General features: G+C 38.7%; 1 protein-coding gene across 11 annotated transcripts in view; it reads right to left on the bottom strand.

The window, feature by feature from the left end:
- Positions 1 to 19,617, bottom strand: part of LOC131952256 (protocadherin Fat 1) — a 221,384-nt gene that overhangs the window by 65,585 nt on the left and 136,182 nt on the right. For all 11 annotated transcript variants that reach the window (XM_059314814.1, XM_059314816.1, XM_059314815.1 and 8 more), the window contains exons 6-7: positions 15,975 to 16,292; positions 14,767 to 14,986 (exon numbers count right to left, since the gene is read on the bottom strand). In XM_059314814.1, the coding sequence (XP_059170797.1) occupies positions 14,767 to 14,986; positions 15,975 to 16,292 (538 nt within the window). The remainder of the gene's footprint in view (positions 1 to 14,766; positions 14,987 to 15,974; positions 16,293 to 19,617) is intronic.

Below are 19,617 nucleotides of genomic sequence, written 5' to 3'. Positions count from 1 at the left end.
GTGGTGACCTATACTTAAGTGGTGACTCTCCAAGTGGTGACTCTCCCCAAGTGGTGATCTTTCCCCAAGTGGTGACCTCATCCCCAAGTGGTGATTCTAGCAATTGATGATCTCTCCCTAAGTGGTGATTCTACCCAAGTGGTGATTCTACCCAAGTGGTGATTCTACCCAAGTGGTGATTCTACCCAAGTGCTGACCTCTCCCTAAGTTGTGACTCTCCTAAAGTGGTGACTCTCTACAAGTGATGACCTATCCCCTTTAGTGTCTACTCCCTACATTTAACCCCGTGCTAACATAAAAATAATATTTATATAACAAACCAATGTTTGAAAGATATGTTAAATTAATTTGTTTTCACGATGGAGCTTACTCTAGTCTAGCATGCAAATACATAAATCCTCACCCAAACCCTTATCTTCAAACGCCAACCCCCTACTTCTCAACGCTACACAATTTTCAAGTTTACATTAATAAAAATGTGAATTAATCTTGTTTGAATCGTAAATAAATCTCAACATTTTCCCCGTACAAAGTTCTTTCCCTTTAGTCCGAGTGTCGAGTTATCTGCCCACTACAGCGGTATGAGCGAATCCACTCGCGAGATTCAAAGATGGACAAATTTATTGCGTCGTAACTTGACCAACCTGTCTGATAACATGGTACCGTCCGTTTGAAGACGCATCACAGGAACAGTTCAATTGACAGGGGTGTTGATGTATGGGTTTTAAATTTTGTTACTAGGAAAAAAAATGACAAGCGACAAGACATAGGCTGTAGGTTTGTCTGACACTGTGTCAATATTTGTAGGATGCAAAATTTGTGGGATGTGGGATGGGGGGGGGGGGGGGATGGCGTGTTTAAAACGAGATTCTGCTCTGATGGGTATTGCCTTGAATCCTAAACACAACCTTGTTTTTAGTTGCCTGTATCGATTGTTGGCTTTCAAGATTTATAATTAAAAATTGATCTGTAATCTTAATATCTCGCATTTTGCATCTGTGTTTAGCGTTATTAATTTAACAGAAAAATCTTAAACATCTCGCATTTTTTAATCTGTATACTGTTATAGATTAAACAAATAATCTTAAATATCTCGCGTCCTTCCTCACATACTCGGCGTTAAATATTGATACATTAAATGTGAAAAGTGATGTATATTTTCTCACTCAAAGTTCAAAGTCGTAATATTAGATTTTTTTTAAACTTACGGAAATTCAGCAATTATACACCAGTAAAAAAAAAATAATTCTGTAATTTACATTTGGGCTTGTTAAACGTCAAACTTGGGCAGAAAAAACAAATTTCGAGTTAGTTTTGTCTAACAAGCAATTTATGTCGTTCTTATGTTAATTCGCTAATTAGATTGTAATTGCATTAAGCTAATGTTGAAATCGTGTTTCGAAAATACGTCTTCCACGAAATGAATCCTAACCAAATACGGTTAATTATACTTGTCCGGGTTTCTCTTAGATTATGGTTGTGATGAATATGACCCGGAAGTAATTATTTTCAAACTCCCAAACAAACATCACATTCACAAAATCATATTTAAAAAAAAAAAAAACTTGGCTGACAGATGGGCTAGAAATGTAACAATATCGTAAAAGTGCATCTTAATTAAAATATTGAGGTAAGTTTTTTTTTCTTCATAATTGACGAATATTTTCAGAACATGCGCGCAGGTTAATTAAATTTCCCGTCTAGTAAAATTGCAAATGCAATAATTTATGCAACTTTTTTATTTAGCGTTAGCCATCGCTAAACGTGTTATCAGTAACCCAAACCTTAACTCTTACCAAAATACTTTTTCCCCCTCCTAATTGTAAAGTAAAAGGTAAAGAATCCTCTTTAGACCTAGCGATCCATTGGGCAGATGAAGTAGAGTTCATTTGTTTCTTGACCTCGGCATATGAAGGGAAGGTGTGCCCAGCCGCCTTTACTTTCCCTATCATGAGTTAGGTACCCATCAGAACTGGGCGGACACAGGGACGTTCTACTGACTTGGACCCGGATTAGAACTCGAGACTTTGGGGTTAGCAGCCTAGCGCTCTACCGCTTAGACCACGCCGTCCCATTAATAATCTTAATGCAACACAAAAACGTTTTTTTAAATCTGCTTTAAAATTCTTCTTATCAGTGAAGATCTTTGGACGAAACACCAGAAATGTTCTTCATAACCCACAACTCTCTAGTTGCTAGCTGTTCGCACGTTGTTAAGTCTAATGGGGCGCCACAGCCAGATAAAAGGCAGCCAACACACCGGCGCCCTATTTAACGCCAGAGGGCCGCCCATAAACTTTACAGCCACCCCCGGTGTAAAGCTGTTCGTCAGCCTGCACGCAGCTTTACACCGCGCTCGGCTGTTAAAACAGCTCTCGGCCAAACGCTCGGGGAATAATTACATACCAGTGTCTATGGGGGGGGGGGGGGGGGGGGGGGGAGGATGGCAGTTTAAAATATATTTCAAAAATTGTAACATTTTATCAACAGCTCTGGGCAACAGAATTTTATCACGAATTTTAAAAAATATAATAATTTACTGTATTACATTTGTATGTTGTTTTTTTTTCTTTTTTAAGTTTTGTGAACAAAAAACACGTAGAGTTATTTCCCTTTACAACAAACCTATAAAACATCGCGGAATATTTTTTTTTTAATAAAAACATTTGCTTTAAAAATGAATTTCGGAAGGCATAACGAAACAAACCTGCCACTGTGTTCTTGACCTAAAATATTTCTCATAACTTAAGCTAGATCCGACAGTCATTACTCATGACCGTAGAAAAAAAATTTAAACGACTCAAAAAAAAGTCATTTCTCATCGACTGTGTAACAGAACTCGTATTATATTCGAGGTTTTTTTTCTTTCTTCTAAAAAGTAAACTGTGGGTGGGGAAGAGGGATGGGGAAGAAGTCACTTTTCACATTAATAACAAGTCAAGCCAAAACTTAAAAAAAATTAACTAAACATTTAGAATTGATGGGGTCAGAAGTTAGCGCGGACTAGTCAAGTCTGTAAAGTGACTGGTTTTAAGTGTAGAGCATTATCCACCATACTTGAGTTTCTAAGTTTACCTTAGACTCCAGTCAAAACAATACAACATAGTAGATAGCAACGTATTTTATAGTAATTCACTCTTTACATTTCAAATAATAAAAAAAATATAAATATAAATACAATCCCGATTTTATTTTTAGAACTTGGCCGACTTCTTAGATATCTTTAAGTTACAAAAAATAAAAACTCAATGCAGCCAAGTATGAAAACAAACCAAGAAAGAGTTTCCAGAGTTGACAAAGACTTCTGTGGCTTCGTTTAGTGTGAAGTGGCCCCCACTGCAAGAAGCATCAACTTTTTATAGAGGGTTTCGGCGAGTCGCGAGAACTTTCTGAGTGCTGGATGCATTACTTTCAAGTGTTGGGGTACGACTTGCTGTGAGGGGTAAAGTGGCGTTATTACTGGGGGTTCTGGGTGGGAGCTAGATCAGTTGTGGTTATAGGAAGTGACGTTAAAGTTAAGGTTTAAAGAATGGATGTGTAAAGTGACTTGACACGAAGGCAAGAAACGCACTGAAGCGAGGTCTTTAGAGAGGTCTTTAAATATCGAAAGGTCTTTAACAGCTAGAATTGTTTACCATCAAGGACTTTAACAGCTAGTTTTTAACCAGCAACAATTATTTAGCTCAAAGGTCTTAACTAGCTAAAATTCTTGCTACTTACCGAGCACCATAAACCCTATAAAAAATCAACAAACATATCAAACATTTTAAAAAATCTACCAAACACCAACGAACCTAACAGGAACCATCAACCCTATCACAAATAAACAAACCTATCAAACATTAAAAAAAAAATCTACCAAGCACCAAAAACACCCATCAAAGTTAAACCTACCAAGTACCAACAGACCTATAAAAAATCAACAAACCTATCTAACATCAACAAAACTACCAAGCACCAAAAAACCTATCAAACATCAACAAAACTACCAAGCACCGAAAAACCTATCAAACATCAACAAAACTACCAAGCACCAAAAAACCTATCAAACATCAACAAAACTACCAAGCACCAAAAAACCTATCAAACATCAACAAGACTACCAATCACCAAAAAATGTATCAAACCTCAATGAAACTACTGCTTGGCTTTAAACTACGGGAAGGGGGCGGTGGGGGAGATGTGAGTTTAGTTTATGCGTAACCCACCTCAGTAACCCACCTCACGACAACCCAAGGCTCCACACGTGCTTTAAAAAAAGACGCTCGTGCATGCATGTTTTCTGCTCACGTCCCAGCCCGCGTGCATGTGCGAGAGCCATCAGGTTTACCGCACGTGAAAATGCGCCGGCCACTGCTCACCGGCACTTTCAAAGAAACCCAGATCAGACACAGTGTCCTTAAATAACTCACGCCACACCTACCCGTGTCTTTAGTTCTAACGGGAAACACCTGAGCCGACACGCATGGATGATCATCTGGGGAACCTAAAAAAAAGTCTGATGAAGACGTTTGGCCGGAGCTATTTTAGTCCGGACGAAACAAGACGGAAGTGGCAGATGTTAGAAGATGGGTTTAACATGTTCTTTTTACGACTTATGTTCGAGTCGATGATTCGCTGTACGTTCATTAGACTAAGTACGGTAAGAATTAGCGCAGCCCAAAGTGTGGCCGAGTATTACGGATGCAATGTTGAGCACCAAGAGCTGAGATTTGGAGGATGGATTCTGTAAGGACGTCACAGAGTCCAACCAAAAGATGCGTGTGGGTGAGCGGAGGGGTAAGAAGGACGATGACGGTCAGTGAATAAAGACAGTAGCAATGAGTGCTTTGGCCATGTAGATCAAAGATTTTACAAGGCGTGTTTCATACAAGTGCTGAAATAGTTAAAAAAACAACACCTGTATTTGACAATTTTTACATGATGGCATTTAGTAAACGTCAAAACAAAACGTAACCATTTCATATCTAATCCACATAAATACGAAACTAAGGCGCTGGTTTCTAACAAGGCAATACTAAACAATATTTGCACTCCCCCTCCCCCCCCCCCCCCCCACCCCATCACCACTAGGCTTACTGCAATTTTGGTGCCCGTATTTACATACAGAGGGTGACTACATTATCACTCCCCTCCTATGTATTTATTTACACACATGGAAAAACACCACCCTACAATTAAATGCTGTTCTGCCCTTTTTTTTTGTAGGCCATTATCATAAAAAATTATAAAAATAAACTCAACCTAATAGAGGCTGACCTAGGTCATATGAAGGCTCCTGGTTTTATACAATAACTGGGATGGGAGGGGGGAGAAAGGGAAGTTTGTGTTCTTTAAAGTGTATCGTAGAAACAATAAATCGATTCGAGCGAATCGTGCGCTTTTCGGATATTCCCGAACCGGACTGAGACGCGCCAGGAAACGTGCGTGCTTTCATTGCGGGTGCGTAACGGTGCTGCACGCCGTTGGGCAAAGGGAAAACCAATAGTGCGATGTATGGCTATGAAAATAATGAAGCAGCTTTTTAGGCCCCCGAAACTGTTTTCAGCGCAAATACCAGAACCGCAGCGTGTGAGGAAATGGGGTGAAGAGATAAGTTTTTAAAAGCTGGAGCAGATCCAATCAAAATCATGTGATCGCCAAAAGGCGCGCGCTTTAATTAGCTACCACAGCGAATGCAAACACCCTAAGCTTGAAGTGTAGGCTTACATGTTGTAATCGGTCTTATAGGGTCGATATGTAATCAAATTAATTTATTAAGCGGATTTACATGTCGGTTATTATTCGAGATTGTATCTTGAATGGGCACATACAAAATAAAAATAATTAATCGAAGAATCGATTTTTGTTACAGTTTGTAAATATCTGTATGATTTCACGCAGACATTTTTACTTTTTAAAATTTTTATAATTTTATACATCTTAATACTTTTGAGAGCCAAGTTATTTTTTTTAATCGCGAAAACGTAAGAAAGAAATGGACTAAACTTTAAAAATAGCATCGTTGATCTCGTCGGGTCAAGGCCATTTCCAACCTGCTCCCCTAACCATTGGTCAGACGCGTCAAATAAAAACATGTTACAAAAAAAAAAAAAAAAAAAAAAACGCGATTTTTTTTTTCTACAAACAAACACAACATCCCAGGTTGGGGCTATCATAGCTACGGCCGCGTCATTCCCCCCCCCCCCCCCCCTATAAAACTTGGTCAGTGACCTTTGCCCCCCACCAAAATTAAATATAGCAAAGATCAACTTGGAGCCGATGCCGTCAACATGAACACCTGTGTTTGGTCTGTTGTTGTTGATTTTTTTTTAAGAGCAGGTCGCACAAACAATCAAATGGACGCACGCCCTAATTTAGATCCCTGGGGGTCGAGGTTTGCAAGTTTGGCTAAAGGGGCGGGGACAAAATAATTGAGATTTAATTTTGATTTTGACCTAACTGGTAGTTAAGTTTATAATAAGAGTGTAGGAGTGTAGGGAGCGGTTGGGAGGGGGGGGGGGGTATCTATTCCAACTTTCGTTCGGTAGGTTAGCGTGTAAAACAGACATTACTAATAACAGGTGAGAATTTGTAAAATAGACATTAAAAAGATTGTGGGTGCATTTTCAACCGTTACGTTCGTTAGCTGGGGACAACCACTCTTCTAGGAGTCACAACTCCAAAATCAAACAACTGCTGCCTTGCAGTTAGTTCTTGGTTGGACAAAGGCCATGGAAGCAAATCCAAAAAGAAAAGCAGGCTGAAATCGGAGTCAATGGCCTCAATGGCGCATAACCAGTTGATACGTATCCTTAATTGTGTTGGAAGTTACAAAGTTCCGGTGAGCATTTGAACCCCCCCCCCCCAAAAAAAAACACTACACTCGAGACTGTCGAGTTAGAAGTCGAATGTTCTACCACCCAACCACGGCATCCTCTACACTCACCAAGTACTATAGACCTCCTCCCATGCCCGCGTTTCCCAGCTGAATGCCCCCACAACGAAGAGCCCACATGCCCATTACCTACATTACATAGTTAACTACCCTAATTACGTACCCACTCACATAACATGCAACCCATCCTCGTGTTTTACTGCGATCCCGCTGATGCCGGCGCCAATCATCGTTTAAAATCAATAGAGTCCCCAGCACACACCTGTATCCTAATCGTTCAGGCATAAGACAGGTGTCCAGAGTACATGGCGTACTGAGCAGTTCCGTCAATCAAGGGAAGTTACTCGCTGCGTGTAGATCAGGGGCCGTAACTTCGGATATAAAATACGTTTTAAGCAGTGCACCTGTTCCGCTACTGAGAACAGATTTTTAAACAGGAAGGTACCCGGTGTGTACTAATGCATTTGTAAACTGTTTTAATAGAGCACCCGCGTTTTTTTAGGTTTCTTGGACGTCTTTATTAGCTGAGCGAGTAGTTAGACGTCTTTATTGGCTAAATGAAAGATTGGGCGTCTTTATTGGTTAAACGAGTGATTGGACGTCTTTATTGGCTAAACGAGTAACAGGACGTCTTTATTGGCTAAACAAATAATTGACGTCTTTATTAGCTGAGCGAGTGATTGGAAGTCTTTATAGGCTAAACGAGTAACTGGACGTCTTTATAGGCTAAACGAGTAACTGGACGTCTTTATTGGCTAAACGAGTAACTGGACGTCTTTATTGGCTAAACGAGTAACTGGACGTCTTTATAGGCTAAACGAGTAACTGGACGTCTTTATAGGCTAAACGAGTAACTGGACGTCTTTATTGGCTAAACGAGTAACTGGACGTCTTTATTGGCTAAACGAGTAACTGGACGTCTTTATTGGTTAAACGAGTAACTGGACGTCTTTATTGGCTAAACGAGTAACTGGACGTCTTTATAGGCTAAACGAGTAACTGGACGTCTTTATTGGCTAAACGAGTAACTGGACGTCTTTATTGGCTAAACGAGTAACTGGACGTCTTTATTGGCTAAACGAGTAACTGGACGTCTTTATTGGCTAAACGAGTAACTGGACGTCTTTATCGGCTAAACAAATAACTGGACGTCTTTATTGGCTAAACAAATAACTGGACGTCTTTATTGGCTAAACGAGTAACTGGACGTCTTTATCGGCTAAACAAATAACTGGACGTCTTTATTGGCTAAACAAGTAACTGGACGTCTTTATTGGCTAAACAAGTAACTGGACGTCTTTATTGGCTAAACAAGTGACTGGACGTCTTTATTGGCTAAACAAGTGACTGGATGTCTTTATTGGCTAAACAAGTGACTGGACGTCTTTATTGGCTAAACAAGTGACTGGACGTCTTTATTGGCTAAACAAGTGACTGGACGTCTTTATTAACTAAACAAGTACCAAACGTCACCTAAGCTTAAAACGTTATAAACTGCTTTCAGAAAATAAGTTAATGTGACGTCTTTATATGGTAACAAAAAGTGTGAATCCTGAACGTCTTGCAAAAATCTTCATCATCTCAACGAATCCCCTCCCCCCTCCGTCCCCCCACATTCACATGTCGACATCAGATCAATCAACCATTGTACTGACCACACCAGCCCCTGCCCATACACAGACCTGTACGTCTGCATCCAATCTATCGTTTTATCTCCACGTCTGCATGTCTGCATTCTCCTCTTTCTCCCCCTTTTTCTGTCGTTCACATGATCTTAAGGATACATGTGCATTAGGATAATAAGATACATGAGCATTAGGATAATAACACCTTATCTAAATTACATCAACGACTTTATAAAGCTTCTTCTCTGCTCTCCTACATTACACAACACACACAATCACACACATCTATCTTTGATATTTTATGTATATATATATATATATATATATATATATATATATATATATATATATATATATATGTATATATAAATATATAAATATATATATATATATATGAGAGAAAGGGGGGAGAGATATACAGACATGCTTGCATCAAACATAAAATACACATTGCCACTAAAATTTTTGCACAACAGGCCTATAGCCCATCTCCCAACTGTCTTCCACTTACAAACAACCCTGTGTCCGCCCCCCCCCCCACCCCCCGAAAATTTCAAGTGCCTGCCCCCCCCCCCCCCCCCGGAGAAAAAAGTCTGGAAGAAACACTGCACCTAAATGTGTTCATTCAAACACTTCCACTCACCCACACACACACCTCAATTGACACATACTCAGACATACTCTCACACACATGCATTTAAACACACATAGACACTGACGTCAGAAACCTTAAAAAAAAATTGTCCCAGCACTTCATTGTCCCCCCCCCCCCCCCCCCCGATCCCCACCCCCGTTCTTGACCTGGCCATGTCTAGTTACGTCAACAACAAAAATCTACACAACGCCTCCTGCAGCACCTCGTGGGCTTGAAACTAAATCAAGTTAAGGACCCTCGGATGTCCTTGACCTTCCGAAACCCACGCGCTTATTTACAGCTCACCCTTGGTCAGTTGGATCATTTGAACAAGCCACCTTAGATCACTCTTACAAATACTCATTTTTTCCTTGTGTTTTTTTTTTAAATTTACATTTAAATTATGTAGGAAAGTAATTTACAAAATTTAAAATCGCCAGCCGAAACAGAAACGGAAAGAAATTCGATACACAAGTCATATCCCCGATAATCTTTGGCTAACTTCAACAAACCATTTTTGTAACTTCATTTAGCCTCCAAATTTTACTTCAAACTAAAACATAGGCCTCTTTAAGATATACATTTTAAAAAAATGATTTCAAAAAGACAGTCCATAAAAAAAATATTTAAAAATAAACACTGAAAAAAAAAGGTTTTTTAACAACTAAGGCCTATAAATCATTATTTAAAAACAGTCTACAAAAGCATGATTTCAAGAAAGTCAGTCCCTAAGGATATACCATCACATAAAACTAGGCATAGACTACATTAAGGAACATAACCCCATACTTCAGACGCTCAGGGATTGAGACAAATGTTTGTATAATGTTCTTAACTCGCCCCTACCTTGTATACTGTTATAGAACATTTACTTAGACCTCCTCCCCACCAATATTTTTCAACTCACAATTTCTTAAAGAGTTAACACACATATCATGGGTATCACATTAATTCAATGAAGAGGCCTTGTCATATCTCAAAATGATTTGAGCTTTAATGAGTAATGGGGAAATTATTTGCAAGAAACTTGTATTAATCAATATATTAACTCAACTATTCTAAATCATAGTCCTTGAGGGAAGAAAACAAATATAAAAATTAACGCGTCTTTATACCCCTGGCTACCAACCTTCCCTCTAACTAAACTTAGGGAAGAAGCTCATGTTCAACGTGTATTTTGTGTGCGCAGGCTCAAAACTACACTTAGAGGGAACATTACTGTCCAACCACATTATAACACTGTAGGGTGTAGTATTTTTGTATTATATAATATTTTCCTTCGGGTACGAAACCAGAACCCCACTGTTATCACCCCTCACCCGAAATCACCCCCCCCCCCCCCCAAAAAAAAAAGCTCTGGTTAACGCTAACCATTTCACCTGTTATCTTGTAAAACCATATTTAAACTTTTCAACAAAACCCTCATTAGGCGTCGTGTTAACGAGTCGAGGGGGGATATCCTGATGTGCGATAACGAGAGGGGGCCCACACCGCTAATGACACGTGATGAGGGCGCGTGATGGCAAACACGAGCGCTCAAATTGAGTATTATTGACACACACACGCGCGCACACAACCTGGAGTGGAAAATAATTAAGTAATTAGTTTAAGCGTAAGAGACACTAATAATCAGGTGTAGATAGTGGTAAAGTACATAGCTGTTGATGTTAATTGCAGCGCTAATTAACATTTCGTAATCGAGAACTCAGTCCAATCATTAATTTTAGCGGGGAAAAACCACTACTTAATATGGCACAATATTTATCACACGCGTTCGACTGTTAACCCGCAAGTCTAGAGTTCGGATCCAGGATTCGATTGCGAACGACGTACCGGACTCCATCCAGCTCTGATGGGTACCTGACTCCAGTTATGGAAAGTAAAGGCTACTGGGTATAGTGTTGGCCACACTATCCCTTCATGCCGAGGTCACTTTAAATTGTATTTGACGCTAAGAATGAGCAACAAACAGGAGACTTCAAAGTCGTCCAAAAAACAAAACAAAAACACTTTATGGACAACAAGCGAACAAGAAAAATGGGACTAAGAACGATCAATAAACAACAAATGGGATTAAAGATGACCAAATGAAAAATAACAGTATAAACTTCAAGAGTCCACTCAGTCTCCGCTCACCTACACAAGAAAAAGAAACGTTAAAAAAAGAAAAGATGCTATCCTGCACACATTACTCTACTCTCACATCATCATCAACAATATGGTTCCAGCTCTACTCTACTCCACTCTATATAGCCCCTCCCCACACCACTAAGTGCCACCACCCTCCCCAGCACCTGTCTGTCATAAGAACCTACTCCGGGAGACACGCGCGCTTAAAAATATTTTCCAAACCGTTCTTTTTTATATGACACCTTCCCAGAAGGAGCTCTCTGCGCATGCTCAGGTCGTTCCGCTGTTTCCTCCATTACCGGTGTGGCACTTAAATGCTTTAACACGGGGACCGCTGTCGTTCCGCTTCGATAGATAACTCACAATCGATTTGACCAAAAATAAAAAACCAACACATTTTGTTTTCTATTATAGTTTGACAACCGGAAACAGGTTTGCGGTACAAGGGAAATTGCCGTTTACAGAATGGGAACTGGGATAAGTTAACAGAATGGGAGCTGGGATAAGTTAACAGAATGGGAATTGGGATAAGTTAACAGAATGGGAGCTTAAGTCAACAGAATGGGAGCTTAAGTCAACAGAATGGGAGCTTAAGTCAACAGAATGGGAGCTTAAGTCAACAGAATGGGAACTGGGATAAGGTAACAGAATGGGAGCTGGGATAAGTTAACATAATGGGAGCTGGGATAAGTTAACAGAATGGGAGCTGGGATAAGGTAACAGAATGGGAGCTGGGATAAGTTAACAGAATGGGAACTGGGATAAGGTAACAGAATGGGAGCTGGGATAAGGTAACAGAATGGGAGCTGGGATAAGTTAACAGAATGGGAGCTGGGATAAGTTAGCATAATGGGAGCTTGGATAAGTTAGTATAATGGGAGCTTAAGTCAACAGAATAGGAGCTGGGATAAGGTAACATAATGGGAGCTGGGATAAGTTAACTAAATGGGAGCTGGGATACGTTGTGTGTATGACTTGGTGTGAGATGTGTAGCGGTTTTATAAAGTTTGGTTGGAAATGTCTATAGCTGTCGCTGTTAGAGTGTAACAGAACAGGCTGGGTGAACACAAGACAGTAGGAGAGAGGTGTTGTGTATAGACAACAAGAGGTGGGGAGGGGGCGGGGGAGGGGGGGGGGGGGTCAGTTTGACCAGGGTAGAGGTGTCGGGGTCACAGAAGTAAAGGTGGGACTTTCTAAAGACGACCAGAAAACTGATGCGTCGCTCAAGATTAGAGCGTTGTATTTTTTTTTATCAGCGACCGTTAACGATTGTATGTGGGATGGGGGGTAAGTATTGTATGTGTAGTATGGATGGAGATTGTATGTTGGGGAAGGGTGGTTGTCTGAACGTTGAGAAAAAAAAATATTTTCCTAAAATCATCGATAGTTTCATCAGCACCACTGCCCGTCACACTTGCTGAGATATGGGCCGCCAACGAAGGACCTCAAGAGTTCTCTGTCCTGTGCCATCAATAGTTAGCTCTTATAGTTTGATATCGCGGATATCTCATCCAACATTAACCCTTTTACACCTCAAGTCATAAAAAAATATCTAGATATATCCCCGCGTGGTACCTGCAAAGCTATTTTTAAATATCTTTCCGAGCAATACACGCGTTATAAACAACACGTTATTCGTATAACAACTAAAAAAATATTTTCCTCCTTATTTATAGTTTCGCGTGATTTGTTTAACAAATCAGGGAATAAAACCATCTCCACGAGAGAATCACATTTAAAATCAATCAACCCTTTTTGCCGTTTGTTTCTCTGAACGTAGTGCATACACTGGGTATGCTACAAAAATATGGTAGCACGTTAAAGTAAATAGTGTAGGTGGCAGAGGTGGGTGCATATGGTAGTTGGGGGGGAGGAGGGTGAATGTTTTGGGGGTGAATGTTTATACACGTGTAGAGAGTCGAATCCTAGAGGCGGAGGGTGGGTCTACGATTATGCGTAGAAAGCAGATGCGTTTTCATCAGTCCATATTATATACATATACATATAAACATATAAATATATATATATATATATATATATATATATATATATATATATATATATATATATATATATATATACATATAAACATATACATATACACATATAAACATATACATACACACACACACACACACACATATATATATATATATATATATATATATATATATATATATATATATATATATATATATATATATATATATATATATATATATACATATACATATACACATATACATATATATACATATATACATGTTTTTCATTTAATATAGATCGAATTCTCTCTCTAAACGGAGATGCGAAAGATCCCTTTGTTTCTGGTAGAGAGGAAAGACATTTTCTTTAAAATAAATCGATGTCCGAAAAATATTTTTTTAAAGAAGATAAAAATACAGGGGGGGGGGGGCAGCTGACAATGGACGAAAAAAAAACATAACGTAACCATGGGAACGCTAAAGACGGATGTTGAAGATGGAGAGAGAGTGAAGGCCCTTATCGGATGGAGGGAAGCAAATGACGCTTTAAGACAAAAGAAAAGCAATATTGAAAACCGTAATGGGGAATGGATTGTGTTTACGCTAATTTTCTGCCAAATTTCTCGGCATATTGTGTTTGTCTTTTAGCCATAATTGGGTTATGTGTTTGGTTATAGATGTAAAATGGGGTGAGGTTTTTTATTATGTATATACAATCTTTGTTCTTAGACACATCAGACGAAAAGGGAAAAATTAGGAAGATAATTTTTCCAAATTTTTTTTAGATGTTTATCTATATATCAACGTATACACGGACAAATAGCAGATACAATACTTTCATAATAATATATTTTAATAAATTTGTTATTTCATCCAATTTTTAATCCTCTGTTGGGAGCGGAAATCCTCACAAGTTTATTAGGCAACCTTTGCGTAGCCCGCAAATAGAACTGTTCTGATTACTGCATATAAAGATGGGTACCCACATGAAGCTGAGTTGGCTCAGAGTCGTCTAAAAGCATAACATAACTATCTATCACATGAGGATTAGTGTCCAAACATTAAGTAAATCCTAAGGCACATCAGTAAGGTCACTTTCTATTTTATCATAGGTTAGTTTTCTGTTATGTAGATTTTACAAAACATATTCAGTAAGGAAGCTTATGGGAACTTGTTCAAAACTATCAGAGGGTTATTTCTTTATCAGCTGTTTTCTAATATAAGATTTAGTATGGAGGTTTATATGAACTAGCTCATTTTTTTTGTATGACCGTGAATTGGCCAGATATTTATGTTTTCCTGAGCTAAAGTGGCCAAATTTTAAACATTTTTGCCTGAGCTTTTAAAGTGGCCAGATTTTATAAATGTGTCAGATCAAAAAATGGCCAGATTTAAAAAAAATATTTCCTCAGCTTTAAAAGGCCAGATTTAATTTAGGTTTATCAAAGCTAAATCAAAGAGATCAGATTTTGTAAACTTTGTGTCAGATCTTTAAGTTGTCCAGATTTAGCTCACCTGTGATGGCGTAAGACAGCCTAGGGCTTTCCCCCTCCACTTGGTCGCTGACCATGATGACCATCTGTCCCGGGGGGTCGCTCTCGGGGATGTTCTCGTGGAAGATTTTCTGCCGGAACCGAGGCTTGACCCTCGATGACGTGGGCTTGGACTTGACCTCGATGATGAGACGCTGTGTTCGGTTTTTGTGTACGGTGGCTCCGCTGTCGGTGGCGCGTACCTAAGGGAAGTACCAAATAGGTTTTAATTTTTTAAATTTTAATACAATTGTTTTTTCTCTAATCCATGGCTTGACACATTGTCTCTAGTCGGGTTTTTTTTTTGGTTTTTTTTTGTAAAAAAAATATTAATTTTTTTAAATTTATTTTTTTTTTCTGCCTCAGACATGTAATTTATAGCGTCAGTTGTGTGTTCGCTTTAGTATTACAGTTTTCATCAATGATGAAAACTGTAAAAAAAATATTTAAACCAAAGCTGCGTTCGACTTATAGAGAAGGTGGCAGTATATTAAAACCTTCATCCCCATGTTTCAATTAATGTGCAATGCTCTTAAATAATGGTATCAAGTACATTGATTTTAATTTTTAATTATTTTTTGCCATTCACCCTAGAATTCGCTTTTTGGACAAAACACTTCTCAACAAATCAGGTATATTTATTTTTATATTTCAAAAAAGATCTCTTGTATCTATAAAATATCTCTTGTATATTTTTAATAAAGAGATTTTCCGAAGGTTTGTCCCCCCTTACTTAAGGAATCTAAATAAGTATTTATTTGTAATTTCGTGCTGTATTTAATCAAATGGGATTATTTTCTGATTTTTTAAAGCAAAAACCTACAAAGTCTACTGCAAAAGCTGATGTGTGAATATCTACTATATATTATATGGAATGTATATTACAAGGGTAATTATATGGAATTTTTAAAAAAAGGGATGTAAGAATTTTCAATAATGCATTGATAGAGTAAAGATAAGACATGCATACATACAGAAAATTGTTTAATAAAAAAATAGATTATATATGCCATATTTAATAAATTTTATATATATATATATATATATATATATATATATATATATATATAATAGTTTATAAATATTCTGTATTTATTAAGGTGGCTATAAACCAAAGCAAAGTAGATCTACATAATATAGTTTTCTCTAGTCTATCCATACCCCCCCCCCCTAGAGCCACCTATGACTCACCCCCATTTCGAACTTCCTATCGGCGACCAGGTCCGCCGTGGCGTAGATCTTCCCGCTGTACCGGTCAATCCTGAACGGCCGGTCCTGGGCGTTGGTGAACTCGTAGGTCAGGTTGGCGTTCCGGCCCTCGTCACGGTCGAAGGCGTAGGCGCGGTAGACGAAGAGGTCGCTCCCCGTGTGGGGGGCGGCGAAGACCGTGACGGTGACGCGCTGTCCCTTCTGGATGAACTCGGGCCGGTTGTCGTTGTCGTCCACCACCTTGACGATGATGCGGGTGGTGGAGGATAACGCCGGGGTGCCGTTGTCGGTTATCGTCACCTGGAGGGAAGGGAGATGTTGATAAACTTTAAAAGGGAGAGCAATCTTAAAAGTATACAGTAATGAAGAGAATATAAGTCATAATACAAAATAAAATAAATCGTGCATTTTAATGAAGAATATTAAAAATGAAATAAAAAATATAAAATAACAAAACTTTGAAACGATTTTAAAAACTGAGATGATTTTTTAAAGATTGTAATAGATGTATATATTTTTAAAAAAACTATACTGAGCTTTGCAACTGTGACAGCAAAAATAAAACTACAGCCCTTTAAAAATAACAATGATAGCAAATATAATGAAGTCGATAAGGGTGAGCTAACTATAGTTGGGATTACACAAGGTAAAACGATAGGAAAATGAATAAATAAATGATATGGAAGTGCATGCACTTGAATAGCACTAGGTCATAAGGTTTTCTCAAAGTCTGGAATTATTTTGGAGAGTCACAGGATTTCAAAGTCTGTGGTTATTTCAGAGTGTTGTAGGTTTGAAAACTCTCGAAATATGTTAGATAATTGCAGGATTTAAAAGTCTTGAATTATTTTAGAGTGGTAAGAGTTTTAAAAGTCTAGAAATATTTAAAATAGTTACATGATTTCAAAGTCTAGAATTATTCTGGAGAGGTAGGCTAAGGCCTAAGGGTATGAAAGTATAGGAATATTTTAGAGATTTACAAGTTTAAAAATTCAAGTATTAGTTTTTAGAGAAGTAGGCCTAGAGTTATTTTAGAGAGCTGCAAAATTTAAAACCTCAAGTTTTTTTAGAGTTACAAACATATAAAAATTCAAATTCATTTTCACTAAAAAATTTCATCTCTGTTTTCTATTAAAATTACAACTTTTACATTTGATCTAAAAAAAAAACAAATAACAAAAAAAACAACAACAACAACATGAAATTGAACATAATTTTGAACAAATTACTTGTAGTAAAAATATGAAAGTTATTTTTGTGTTGATGAAAGCTATTTTCTGGAGAGATAAAAAAATCAGGGCATTTTGGTAATGAGTTAATGCTAATGGATGTTGGCAATATTTTAAGTAATTCGTTGGAAAAAAAAACCATAGTGTAATACATTAGTTTAAAATATTGAATTTTATATTTTGAGAGATTGGATAGAAAGGAGAGAGAAAGTAAAGGAGAGATAGACAAGGAGAGAGGTTAAGTGAGAGAGGAGGGAGGGAGGGACAGAGAGACGAGGGAGAGTCAGAGAGTGGAGAGACAGGGGGGTAGTAATGTGTGAGATAGGGAGAGATTGTGAGAGGGAGATGGAGAGAGAAGAAACATCCCTATGGAAAAATTGAATAAAGTGGCAAAGAGTGTGAGTATGTAGTGTGTGGGGAGTGTGAAAGTGTGTGTTTGTGTGTGTGGGGGGGGGGGGGAGGGCGTCTGGAGATGGTTGGGTAGCCTTTTTAAAACAGGTTGGGGTGTGTAGCTGAGCGGGGATGAGGAGGAGTCGTGTGGTAATGCCTGGAGTGATGTAGAAATGTGGGTGGAGGAGAAAGGAGGCAGGGAAGGGAGGAGGTAGACGGGATTTTAAAATGAGATTTCCTCCTGTTTTTTTTTCCAGCCCATTTCATTGTCTAAGAGTTTCTCGTGGAAAACATAATAGGAGTTAAACGCGACGTGATGTTCCCAAGACCAGGCAGCAATCTTCTGTCGTGGAGTTGTCTTCTCTTCATCATTGAGTTGTTTACCCTTGAGTTTCCTCAGTTGTCTTCTCTTCATTGAGTTGTGTACCCTTGAGTTTCATCAGTTGTCTTCTCTTCATCACTGGGTTATCTACCCATGAATTTTTTCAGTTCTCTTAATCTCCGAGTTATCTACCCATATGTTCAATCAGTTCTCTTCTTATTGAGTGATCTACACCTGAATTTCATTACTTGTCTTTTTTCTCAACTTTGTGTTTTCTACCTTTGTGTTTCTTCATTCAGTTATCTCCCCTATTATTTTATCAAAGCGTTATCTACCCATAGGTTTCCCCGATTCTTGATTTTTTTCAGAAATTTCTCTCAAAACCACGTTATTTCTCATCAATTTTTATTCTTAAATATTTTTCTTACTTGGGCCTAAATTAACGTTTTATAATAGTTTCTCCGCGATTTTCATTTCCCACTGATATGACAAAAAAACTCATGTTACTTTCATCGGGCAGACATTTTTACTATCGCTTTTCTCCATTAATTCACGACTATCCCCAGCGACCCCTTTTACCATCCCCCGACCCCCTTCTACTTTCCCCCCGACCCCCTTCTACTTTCCCCCCGACCCCTTATTACTATCCCAGACTGAACCCTCTTACCCCTTAGACCAACATCTTTACAACCCCGATCAATCAGAGGATGAAAGCGCAATCAAGCAGGATGATTGCTTGACCATTAATCAGACTAGCCAACCCCACCGTCTCTCCACTCTAGGCTCGACATACCGATCTCCGATACTTCGGTTTATTTAAAAACTCGAATCGCCAAAAATAAATCGAGGAATGAACGAAACAAAGTAAGAAACGATAAAAGAAAGGAACTTAAATTTTTGTTTGCAGACGACAACAAATAAGTCAAAACTTAATTACATCCGGTGGGGTCAAGTAAAGCAGACGATTTACTTCGATACTATTCGAACTTTTTTAAATGGTGTATTCGAATACTCATCTTATCGTATATCACTGTGATGGTATCGTTTTCAAGATTAGTTCTGATGGGAATCGAATCATCGAGAACTTGAGAGTGGCCATTCTCGCCGATGACCTTGTAGAGCTGGACACTGGTAATGGCGGCGGTCAAAGATGGCGGGTTATTTCAATGTAGTACGGCGGGGACAGCCGTCCAGGAAGTGACGTCAATGAGAGGTGGGGGAGGGAGGGATGTGTCTTGATTGAAAAAGGGCGAGTTTTGATTGTAAGAGGTTTTACCGGGTCTGTGGGGGACCTTAAAATATTTAGTGGTTAAAAAGTGGTTGTTGGTAAAAAAAAATAATATCGGGGGCGGGTATGTGTCGGTGTATGTCTCTGTGTGTGCGTGTTTGTGGTCCTAAATAATATGGAGGAGGGTTATGTGTCGATGTGTGTCTCTGTGTGTGCGTGGTGGTTAGTTAAAAATATGGAGGGGACTTTGTCGGTGTGTTCTCAGGGTATGTCCACATGTGTCTCATACATAATATGTTTAAAAATAATCGTTTATTATACGGACCTGCTACGTGAAGATAAGTTTTTATGTATAGAAATGTGGGAAAAGGGTGGGATTGTGTAGGAAGTGGGTGGGATTATGTGGGTAATGGGTGGGATTTTGAAGGTAGTGGGTGGGATTATGTGGGTAGTGGG

Source organism: Physella acuta, unplaced genomic scaffold, assembly GCF_028476545.2.
Source record: "Physella acuta isolate Inbredline_101_S28 unplaced genomic scaffold, ASM2847654v3 ptg000862l, whole genome shotgun sequence".
Lineage (NCBI taxonomy): Eukaryota > Metazoa > Mollusca > Gastropoda > Physidae > Physella > Physella acuta.
This window is presented reverse-complemented; position numbering and strand designations above follow the sequence as displayed.